Source organism: Pyxicephalus adspersus, chromosome 1 (assembly GCF_032062135.1).
Source record: "Pyxicephalus adspersus chromosome 1, UCB_Pads_2.0, whole genome shotgun sequence".
Taxonomy (NCBI): domain Eukaryota; kingdom Metazoa; phylum Chordata; class Amphibia; order Anura; family Pyxicephalidae; genus Pyxicephalus; species Pyxicephalus adspersus.
Genome location: NC_092858.1, coordinates 68,862,735 through 68,875,135, shown reverse-complemented (window position 1 = coordinate 68,875,135; position 12,401 = coordinate 68,862,735). Strand labels below are relative to the sequence as shown.

Genomic DNA, 12,401 nt, shown 5'->3' with positions numbered 1-12,401 from the left:
TCAAAGGAATTTCAGCTTTCCTTATCCCCATCGGTAGGAAGGCTGAATTCCCTAACATTAGTCTGATTCTGAATTAGTCTGATTCCTCTGCACTGGAGGAAACTTTTCATTTAGTTTACCAGGGTGTAGGGCATTTTTTATTTTTTCTCCTTCATTCAGAAATCTACTACGTATAGGTATAGGTGACAACAAGGAAGTTTTCCTCCACCATACTGTTCACCAGTCCATTTCAAAAGGAGTATTTTTTGGTGAAAACATCTGTCTTTTATTAACATTTATAAAAACTTCAACTTCCTTACTGTCAAGATTTATTCATATACCGGTAGTAGAAAGTGAATGGCCAGTGAACAGCCAGTAAGTTTCTTGTATAGCATAAATTAATATGAGTAAACATTATATTACCTATATACCGATTTTAATATTTGTTTTAAAAGCTACATTAAAAAGTGGTTAGATTAAATTTACGTATCTGGAGAATGATCCTTTTGTGGTGTTACCAGCTGCCGGATCTGATTAGAGACATTTGTTTTCAGGTTAGTGAAGCAGAGGCCTTTTTGATCAACCTTTCAGAAGAGATTCAGAAAAGGCTTGAGACCGCGAAAATGAAGGGAAGAAAACTCACTCTTAAGATCATGGTGCGAAAAGCTGGAGCACCCATAGAACCAGCAAAATATGGAGGTCATGGAATCTGCGATAATATAGCAAGGTGAAGATACTATGGGGCTAACTTTCAGTTTTCCTGGTATTGTGTAATACTTTTATTGTTCTCAACTGATCACACTTTCTTGAACATTGTGCAACACTGTTTATTCCATTTAAACTTATATATTAACCCTTAATACCCACTTCACATATTATTTTATCTTTATATCCTATATTGATTTTATTGTACAGTTTTTAATAGTCTTGACTTCAAAGTGGGTAAAAATATATTTTTTTAATAGGACAGCAACCCTAGAACAAGCAACAGATAATGCCAAAGTAATTGGAAACGAGGTTCTAAAAATGTTTCATTCAATGAAGCTGAATGTTTCGGATATGAGAGGAGTAAGTATATTTAATGACTACATAATGGCTACATAAATGCCATATTTGCATTTGGCAATGGGAAAAAAGTTTAGAATGACATATTCTTTGTTCACTCTTTTGTGTGTTCTGTATTTTATAAGGTGGGACTTCAAATGCACCAGTTGGTATCAGCAAACACAAATAATTTTGGGCCCTTGTCAGTAAAATCTTGCCTGATGCCTGGAGGGTCCCGCTCGCTGATTGACATGTTTCATGGACAGAAAAAAAAGAAGCCTTTAGAAGGACCGGAGAACAAGACAGGTAATCTGCTACATAAAGAGGGCTATATAATTATGTTTCTTGTGCATGAAAGGTGTGTTATCCGATGAATTTTAGACCTTTTCTATCCAATGTTTTTTGGCTGGTTTTTAAACAAGCATATACATAACATATGGCTATATATATGGCTACCAACTGAACCCTTGAATGATACATGTGAGTTCTGCATCTGGTGAAATAGCTAAAACAAAATGAATTTATTGGAAACTCTGGTTTATAGCATGCCTCCTAACTGTCTGTAGTCTGATTTTGCTGTTTTCTAAGCTAAGACAATAAGTGTCATGGATCAGTTTTTCTTCAGTTTTAGCATGGGAATATTCATCCCTATGTGTGTTAGGGGGTCGTATCCATTATCATACACAGTGCTCAACCCAGAATTTGTTTTAAGCCGGGTGGGAAGAAATTTTAGGTGGGTGGCAGCCCCTGTATTGTGACCAAACTCTTTAGTAACCACCCAAAAACAGCCGGGTGGGTGCTGAAAAGTGCCGGGTGGTGCGCCCAGCTAAAAGGGCCTGGGGAGAACCCTGATACATGTCTCTAAATATCACTTTTTTCATAGCCACAAACTTTTTTTAATGTGTTTTCTTTATTATATTAATAAATCGCCTTTCTGTTGCAAAAGGGGTGGATACTGTGTGACTGATCAATAACATTACCGGTTAGACTGACACATACAAGTTTTCTTTTCCTCCATACTGCTTCAAGAAAGCATCTCCCCGCTCTTGAAATAGAACTTAAAACTTTGGTCTATTCCTGCTGCCCACATACATTTGTTTTGTTCATCTAGGCTTTGTGTGTACTTGAGCCTTTACTATAGATACATTAGGTGTGGGCAGTTTCTTTGCAGTTTGGGCTGAGGTTTTTTATTAATCATGCCAGACCTTAGGAATCAAATCACTTAGTTATTCACTGACTTATACTAGTGCACCCACTACATGTTCTGTTTCCAATCTCTGTTTATTAGAGCACCTCAGGCTTCAAAGACATTTCCACATCTCTTTTTCTATTGAGATAGGAAACACCCTGACACGTTGTTTGCTCCTTCTAACTTGTAACTGTTTTAAAAGGATTTTTTTTTAACAAAAAAGGGGCTGTTCCCACTGTGGTTCTGGAAGTGCTCCACCATAATAAACTGATCACCATTACTGATAAAATGATTGAAAGCCTTTTATGCAACTACTGGTGAGCACTGCTCTTCACCCTATTTGTTGGTGACTATGCTTTATCAGAGATAATTGGTGAAAGTCTCTCAAAATTACTTTAATATTTATGTAGTTGATCTCTCACTTATAAAATGAATGATAAAAACTACTGTAGCTTTTAACTTCAGTGGTGACAGTTTGTGGAACGTTATTTCTCGCATGGTTATTATGTCAGTTCACAGGAGTAGAATACCTTGGTAACTTGCTGGTTTGTAGAACATCTATCATTAATCAAGGGCTCTTCTGGTGTCACGAGAACTCATTTTTCTCAGTGGAAGTTCGAGACTGTAAAACCGCCTCTCTCCTAATGTGCTTCTGTTGACATCAAGAATGCATACCTGCATATTCCCACCTTTTCAGCATTTCAATGTCTCCAACCTATTTTCCTCTGGGTGCACAAAGTGCTGGCTTAGAGTGTAATCTGCATTGTGGGATACTGAGGTGACTACCAGTTGAGGAAACTACATGAGCTCTGTCCGACAACATGTCTTTGACTGTCCAGATTTTACAGCAGTTCAGATAGATCCTGCACTTTCATAAATCAGTGCTGGAACACAATCATTTAGAGTATATCTGGGTCTTGTTTTGGACACAACTCAGGTTAAAGTCTTCCTCCTACATAAGAAACTTCATTCTTTCCAATCTCAGAGTTAAACTATCCAATCCAGGAATCATCTGATTTTACATGGAAATCTTGGGCCTGTCGGTAGCCTCCTTTGAGGCACCTATGTTTTCCTCCAGAGCTTTGGTATTTCAAAAATCCAACTCTGGAAAAAGGTAAAATTATTTTTTTTCGATCTTCAGAAAAATCCTCATAACGGTTGCTATATCCTCATGACTGAGCACCCAGTCCTGATCAGCATCGCTTTGGCCAATTTGGCTGTCTCTATTGTGTTGGACCATTCTGCTGGAAGGAAATTTTATTTATAAGTTGGACAATTCCATGGCAGCGGTGTATGTCAGCCATCAGAGAGAAACCTTAAGTCTCAGTTCAGCAACTGGAATATTTATTGTGGAGCTTTCCTGGTCAGAACTTCACATTTCAGCCATGTAGATCAGTGGTCACCAACCTTTTGGTTGTCACAGACCACTAATTTCATGGACTCCGTACCACGCATGCGCGGGGAGCCGTGTGTCACTCAAAGGGGAAGACACTTTCCCCCCAGAGTGATGTCATAATGCCAGAATCCACCCACTCTCCCATCGCAGGTCTGAGCCCTGGGCCTGCGATCCATATGGGAGACATGGTCCGGGGCTCTGACCCCGCTAGGGGGTACACCGACCAGAGCCACGGACCACCGTACTTGCCATATACTTTCAGAAGATTTATTGGCAGGTTAATGCTAAGCATTTATAATGTTTTTTTTTTTTTTAATAAAGCACTGTAAGTTATTTTAATAATACCACAAAGCATTTACATGTTTATTGATGCTCACAGGTGTACTTTACCTGAAATGTTTCCGTGTGGTCTTTTCACATTATTTAGTGGGTTTTGTTTTTTTGCTTCCCACAGTTTTTGTTGCTGCTTTGGATGTTGAGATTTCATCAGCTTCAGGAACATGTGCTTCCATTACTTCTAATAAATGTGAAGCTTCCAGCCAAGATCCCAGTACCAGCAAGGCAGCTTCTCCTGTGAGGAAAAATGGCCTGCACACTCCTATCAGTGTAAAGTCAAGAGTTAATTTCACTATTGAAGTTCCATCTCCTTCTCAGGTTGGTGGTTTCTTTTACAAGGCTACTGTTATAATTATCTGATTTTTTCTCATTTACTTATTTTGGGGGGTTGGATCCATTGCTATGACTGAGTATCCCTTAAACATATTCACATAGGCCCGTTTATGTGGTCAGGCTGCTGTACACATGCTTTAATCACATATACAAAAAGCTGACAGCATGCTGTTCAAGTATGATGGTCTCAAAATATTTCATCTTCTTCTTGCCCTACTATTGAGAGATCGATTTTATTCTCCCTTTTCCATGTCTCCCATTTAACCCACCTCTGTAGGAATGTGGTAAAATTGAATTACTACAAGGGTTTAGGTTCTTCTAGTACTTTTGGGGGCATTACGTCTAGTGTTGACCCTGCTACACTTTATGGTAATCCCTTTAGAGACTAAATGGAGAACCCCTTTAAGGTAAACTAATGATCATGGTATCTGCTCCTGCATTTGACCCTAACGTGTTGGCCCCTCTTGAGAATGGGAAAAATTCTGCATGCCACTGCATTGGTGCTCATCATTCCCTTATGCTTGAAGCCCTTCTAGAACATTTAGATTCTGCTGTAAATTTTGTGAAAATCTAAAAAGTTCAGGGTTGGTTCCCTCAGTGAAAAGGCACCCTCTTATCAAGTAAAAGTAGTCCTAATTGCTGGAAAAAGTCTTCAAGACATTCCATGTCCTATTGACAAATGATTTGACATGGGAAAATCTCTTCTGGGCTGTGTTCACTTGTCTTGTGCCTGCCAGATTAGGGATATTTTAAAGTAAAGTAGCTACTACAGGTGTGTGTTTTGTAGCACTTTATGTATCCACGTAACTTGTATAGTTTGCCATGTTTTAGTCAGTGTTGTCTTTTCTTTTGCAGATTGACCCATCCGTCCTGGAAGCTCTTCCACCAGATATCAGGGAACAGGTGGAGCAGACATTTGCTGCACAGCATAGGCCACCTTCTGAGAACAGGAGAGAGCCCCCAGATAGAGAGAGCGCCGAGCAGCCAGTGGCAACTGTCCTTTTACAGATCCCAGAGCTGTCAGAGCAAGGAGAAGAGGCCGGAATTAATGTCATTGCCTTACCAGCATATTCACAGGTGAGGATTGTCACTTCCAACAATAGGCATAAACCGCACTCATTAAATATTTATATATTGTACCTGTAGGTGCATTTATCATTAGCTAAACAACAAGATGGCAGTGAGATTTGCACTGTGAGATACAAATAGTACCTTCAATAGAGTTTTAAAGGAAATTATTTTATTTTTTGAATGGTTATCTTGGAAGAAGTTAAGACACTTATTTGTGTTTTTTTTTTTTTTTTTTACTTCTTTTGGGGGTTTTCTTTGATGTATAAAGTAATAAAAATTACTTTAAGGCTTCAATTAGAACAGAAGAAAAGGTGAGCAGTAGAAATCTGATATTAATTAGGGGGTTACTGGATTCCTATGGCAACAACAACTGGGGGCGGGGCACATGGCTATTTTAAGAAACTATTATATAAATCTAGAGTGAAAGATGTCTCACTGACAGCAACAGCTGTGACATCTGCCTGTGCTGCCATTGTTTCATGCTACATTTATGTTTTTACTGACCCTTAAATGAATAAAAAAATGAGAACACTTTTTTTGCCTAAACTCAACATTTTCACTTTACTTATCAAGGCTGAATGGGAGCCCAGTGCCTCCCGGTACACCTACATCATGCATCCCGGGAGGCTCTAGGTGTTTCTTTCTGCGCATGCCCAGAAGGGGCATTTTTTCTATTAAGGGAAAGAGATGCCGATCTCACACAAGCGCAGTGAGATTGGCACCTTTTTTTTTCCCGCTTTACAGCAGGCTATGTCACCCAATCTCGCACCTGAGTAGTGCGAGATCAGGTGACGTGCCAAGAAGACCAACAAAGAAGAAGGAAGAGAAGAAGGAAGATGGTGGCGCCTGGCGCTTCCTCAGCGCCGGGACGAAGAGCAGTTCCAGGACGACGCAAGACCTGATCGTGGGAATGACCAGCGCCATCGAGGGACCTGCAGGATTAAAGGTAAGTGTAATTTTTTTTGGTTTGGTTCCACTTTAAGTAATGCTTTAAATGGTTTTTTTTGTTTGTAAACCTTCAGAAGCCTTATAATTGAACCACTAAATTATTTTAAGTAATTAACTCATTTATTCTCAAGCCATTATTGTATCTTTGTTTTCCTACTTCATATATCAGCACCTTTGGGTAGGGTTGTTCGTCCTTTGCCTTAATTTCATAAATTTATTTTTTTTTTGTAACTTTCTTCTGCATTATAAATTTTCCCTTCCATCATGCAGTCCATAAAATTACATATATCTTCTCTATGGAACTATACAATTCACTAATTACAGCTTTGTCATTTTTTATGGGCTTTGATAATTGTAAGTAATCTAAGTGTGTTGCTTTGTTCTAATAGGTAGACCCAGAAGTGTTTGCTGCTCTGCCTGCTGATCTTCAGGAAGAGTTAAGAGCTGCATATGGTCAAAGGAACAGGCAACCAGACGGCAGCATTGGTACAAACTCTGTACTGGGTAAGGCACCGTGTTTTAAAGCTTCTTTCACCTTCGAGTTGAGCACTGAACCAGCTGGCAATTTCTTGTTTAAAGTCATATCTGGCACCTCTTTTCTTGTATCTAAATCACTGACCTTCAATTTCTTCATTCTTCTGTTAGTTATGTATTGCATGTGCTGAATAGACACTTTATTGGAGATTTCTTTATAGATTATTGGAGTTCAGTGGCATAGCTAATTTGAACATTTTAGCACTGCTAATTTAAACGCTTAACTAATCCCAAAACTGAACAAGACAAATTCTGTTAGGAAGTGGTTTTACAAGTGAAACAAGCAGCATAGAAGTATACAGAATGGACAGAATTTGTGTTTCATATGTCAAATGTGCTTTCACATTCCACTACAGCTCATTTCCTACCCCTTCCGTATTCAGCCCGTGAAAGGGGCTAATCATGTGTCACCTAATGCAGGAAGAACAATAGGTATAAACTACAATAGTTGCCATTACTGCATTATGGTTAAAACCATGTATCTAGGAGGGACAGAACTTGTAGAATAACATGAAGAAGGTGGTAAGCAATTATAAGACTTCAGTTGGTTAACAGAAAATCAAAGGCAATCGGAGGCATGGAGGACCTAGTTGTGTGGATAATAAGCAATTACACAATAAAATTGTAAAGTTCAGTTCAAAAGTGATACTAAAGCAATCATAATGATTGGTGTAAATAACAAAAGTAAGCTGCTTTGTTCAATTTAAGTTTAGTTGGGAGCTTGTGCTTGCATTCACTTATGAGGATAGACCACAGCATAACACCATCATTTTTACCTGTTTTGTAACCGGGAAGCGGAAATGAATTGAAAAAATAAAAAATCACAAAGTCACAAGTGCCACAGCCTTGACCGGGTCCTTTTCCAAGTTCATAATCTTTAGCCATCCAGATTAGACAGAATAACATAACATCTTTGCATGCGCTGGTAGTTAATGCATTCTGGCAGCCAAGGTATACAGCATACAAAAATCATTGAGAACAGGCAGGCAAGTTTCTTTTATTGTAGCAGTAACATTGCTCGCCTTTTTTGCAATAAATAACCTGCCTGCTCATTATATTGTTTTTTACATTTTGTTCCACTTTAAGCATCTACCTTTTGTGATCAGCTGTGCCCCAGCCCTAATGCATATGTCTTTCTAGAAATGTTTGTCCTATCACTATCACTGGTAAGTTATCTAACCAATACACTGGAGTATAAATTGATAGGAGGGACGAATTGTGTGATTAAATGGCTGCTAGAATTATTTAAAAAAACAAAACAAAACCATTATTCAGAATAACTGCTTCATTTATTCATTGACGATCTATTTAGACAAAGAAGGAATTGTATTCTAAGGCTGGAAACATCACAGCACAAATGTGCTAAAGGAATGACTTCTGCATTCAGTCATGTTACCATTGGGTCTTTGTTTGTGTTTTTCAGTTTCAAAGAATCCTTTGCTGCAGTTAAAACGACCTCCCCTAAAGTCAAAGAAAAAAAGTAGAAAGAAAAATGTAGGCAGTCCAATAAAGAAGATGCAGAGTCCCTTAAAGAATAAGCTCTTCAGTAGTCCAGCTAAGAACTTTGGGTATAATGCGAGTCCACAGAAGCCTAAACATGGATCCTTGAAACAAGAAGCCATACCACTTGGGCAATCTCAGGTAACCCAGACTATGATCTTTAGAATATTTTGTCTACCTTCAACGGGTAAATGTATAGAAGTATTTGTTCACTTAAATAATTATAACATTAAATTCCTACCTCCTATTTCATTTAGCAAAGTATATATTTAATGAAATTGCATCCTTCAGATTTCCTGCTAGACTAATGCCAATTCCTGCAACTGCCTTCAGTTCTTTGATGGTGGAAAGGTTCCAGGAAGAAAGTGGGCCCAAGGTACCATTGTATTACACTGGGCACAGCAGCACACATTAGTACTCCATGCAATGGTGAGCGCACACATCTATATAGGAGGGTGTGAGAAGGCAGAATTAAAATAGAGGTAAACCATAACTAAATCATGTTTACTTTTGCTTTGTGCACTTTGTATATTTGTTTTTCTGTGCACATGCACTTCAGCAATTTACTGCAGACATTTGTCAGTGTGAGCTTTTAATGCAGGACAGTGGAAACAGGAGTGGATAATGCTTGCATGTGTGTTAAATGGCCATTTGTTTGACAATGCAATGAGATGGTAAGAATATTTCACACTATAACAGAAGATGTCTGAATAAAGACCTCCATTGCAGTATCAGTGGTTATTTATTAAAATCTGCAGATTTAAAGATAGATACGTCATTTTAGTATTCATATGATATGACCACTGCTTTAATTCTGCCACTTACAACACCCTCCAATAAAGATGAGGCCTGGTTCTATTCCTGTATTACCTGTTATACATGTTACAGTTTAGTGTGCTGACAATTTTGTGCACACACAATGTGTGTTTGTGGAACTTTTACAGACTTTGCAATGCATTTTATGAGCACAGATCTGAGTATTTATTTCTGTTACATATATTTTTATATTTCAGGTTGAATTAGGTCCCTCAACTTCCAATGCCCAAGAATCCCTAACTGAAGGTTGCAATCACCACAGAACGAAAGCACCCAACTTGGCTGGTGCCATAGAGTTCAGTGATGTTAAAACCCTGCTAAAAGAATGGATAACAACAATTTCCGGTAAGTGCTGATTAGATCTATAAAATCATGTGCACAGGCTTCCTGTGTTCTTATAGATTTACCAAATGAGCTATTGTGACTTGAATTAGATGCATTAATGTAGCCAAAACCGTCAGCTTGATTTATTTATCGACAGTTAACATGGTGTAATTAGTCAATGAAATTTGTGTGCTTGCATCAAGTTTTGCTGTCTGTTTGTTTACTTTGTATGGAAAATTCCTATCAGGTTGGAAAATTCTGACCATTTTTCAAACCACATTTTAGTGCCAAAATTTTCACTGTGATGGCAAAAGCTGATTCTATTTCTAGAAATGCCAGGTATTATATTGACATGTACATTTTATATCTAGTGCGTGTGTGGGCGATATTCTATGTACATGGAAGGAGGAGGCTGCATTGTATGTGTGTCATGGTGGTTGAACATTGTCAATCATGGTGCAACACCAATCATCCAATGTTCTGCATTGTGTTAACACATATCACCACAACGTAGTGCATTTTACCATGTGAACTAAATGCACTGGCGATCATTTTGAATTGTACCACAGTGTGCATACATAGCACAGTACAACACACCAGTGTCTTTATCTGCACTATAACACCCAGATGAGAACCATTGCACACGTTAAGAGCTGCACTTGAGGTCCCTTTAAATGTTTTGATGTTGACCTCTTCTTCTCTAGAGTCAGGCTTATTTGGTTTCTAATCGCTAAAGCTGCGTACACACTTGCAATTTTTGTCGTTGGAAAGGATCTTTCACGATCCTTTCCAACGACAAGGGACTGCACGATGCATGAATGGTGCTGTACATACAGCACTGTTCATGCTCTATGGAGAGGGGAGGGGGAGAGCGACGGAGCGGCACCCTGCTGCACGCTCTCCCCTTCCCTTTCATTAGGATCGGCTGTCGTCCATCGTCCGTGGATCCGGCAGGTCGGTCGTCCGGACGATAGACGACACCGACTGTACACACGGAAGATTTTCGCCCGATAATTGGCCGATGCCGATTATCGGGCGATAAAAATCTGCCGTGTGTACGTAGCTTTAGAAATACCTGCTGGCTGTTTACATGAGGGGCTGGTAGGCTGCCAAGGTCTGCTCTGCATAGATAAAACTAAGATTTTAGTAAGAGAATTTAGAGTAGTGGAAAAACCATGGGGCTTCCGGGCACCTACTATAGCAACCTTTAGACACCCACCAGGCTTTTTGAGTTGTAGACGTTGTGTGTTTTTTTTTTTTTTTTTTGGGGGGGGGGACTTTTAATCCTCCTAAATACCTTAAAAACTGTGTGTGATTTTAAGTCCTGATCTTCCCTTTAAATATAAAACTGTCTTATTTTAAAACGCCTTTGTCTGGAAATTGTCTCTCTAGCAGACTAGGGTCATAAATTTCGCCCTATTAGGTATTTCTTTTTCTGACAAACAGCTACCTTCCAGACCCTCTGGTCACAACACCTGCTGTGACTGTCTGGTTTTTGTGTCTGCAAGACTCATATGATTCAGATAAGGCTAGACAGAGTGTCTCAGATTGAACATTGAGCTGTATTTTGACCCATTTATTGATAATCTTTTATATTTCTAATATACCATTCGTTATAAAATAGTAGTTGGATCAGTATGGGGAGCATTTTGAGACCAAGAACTAGGTCTCCTAGGCCTCAGGAAAGCCGGGAATCCATATGTAGCCTGTCTTGGTGAATCATAAGTCCCAGACTTGCCTAGTGTGGTCTCTGTGAACTCCTTATTCTGTGGTGATTGATAATCTGGGGGTTGGCAGTTCATAAAACCTGTACTTATGGAATGATTAATAATGACCAGAACAAGGGCCTCTTGGGAGTGTCTACAAGCATCCTAATCTATGTCCCTCAGACAGCCCCCACCCTGCTATCATTGGATTGTTGTATTAGTCCGATCTCTGTGGCCGGCGTAGAAAAGCCATGTAAAGCTGCGTACACACTTCCAATTTTTATCGTTGGTAAACGAACGACGAACGATCCTGCACGATATCTGCGAACGATCGTATGGCATCGATCCTGTACGCAGCTTAAGTCTAGCAGAGACAGCTCTCACTCATACCATCTTGTTGCTAACGACAACGACACATTGAGCACTGCAGGGAGCCCAGTGACTAATAACTTGGACTTTACACAGCAACCTAGACCAGGAAAACCAACTCTACCTAAGTATTATTTCAGTTTTCCCTTTTTATTTTATGCTGTTGTTATAGTTCTGTTATTGTTATTAGATTAGTCCTTGTTTTTCTGTAATTGTTTTTGCACTGTTTCATATGCTTTTAACTTAACCTCCTGAGCGGTATTCCTGTGTGTGACTCGGGGTGGTGTGACTCCTGGGCACACGTCCTGCCCCTTCCATCTCCAGCCGCGAAGTGCAGAGACGTCCTACGGGGTTGACGTTGGTGCAGTGGGACATTCAAATCATTTTGTATTGGATTCTATACAAAGAAATATTTATATAATATATATTATATAAGCTACTGTACATCTATATTACTTATTTACTATTCTTTTATTTATTTTAATAGATTTTTTTGTTTTGTTTTTTTTGTTTTTTAAATTTATGAACTATTGGACATATTGCAGTGAGTTATGCCTAAAAATTATAGGTCTACAACAAAAAATAAATTTCCATGCAAATTTCCTGCTTTTCGCATGGAAATCTGGACAGAATCAGATCGCTAGGGGTTTAATAAACACTTTAAAAAGTGTAAGCTGAATCTCTGAATGGTCCAAGTAAAAATAGTGTAACTTGCTAACCTGAAGACACTACTATAAATATTTCGATTACTGAGAGAAGCAGAAACATAACTGTGGTTGCCAAGGGTAACGGTGCATCTAAGCACATGGTGGCAGTCTACCTGTGATGGTGTGTGTGGCAAGGGCTAACAGAGTGG

The 12,401-nt window shown here is 39.0% G+C and overlaps 1 protein-coding gene across 3 annotated transcripts in view; it reads left to right on the top strand.

The window, feature by feature from the left end:
- The window catches only part of REV1 (REV1 DNA directed polymerase), a 35,126-nt gene that overhangs the window by 20,646 nt on the left and 2,079 nt on the right, over nt 1-12,401 (top strand). For all 3 annotated transcript variants that reach the window (XM_072413342.1, XM_072413336.1, XM_072413339.1), the window contains 8 exons: nt 534-706; nt 945-1,047; nt 1,170-1,329; nt 4,063-4,262; nt 5,133-5,354; nt 6,686-6,800; nt 8,254-8,471; nt 9,344-9,491. In XM_072413342.1, coding sequence (XP_072269443.1) covers nt 534-706; nt 945-1,047; nt 1,170-1,329; nt 4,063-4,262; nt 5,133-5,354; nt 6,686-6,800; nt 8,254-8,471; nt 9,344-9,491 — 1,339 coding nt within the window. The remainder of the gene's footprint in view (nt 1-533; nt 707-944; nt 1,048-1,169; nt 1,330-4,062; nt 4,263-5,132; nt 5,355-6,685; nt 6,801-8,253; nt 8,472-9,343; nt 9,492-12,401) is intronic.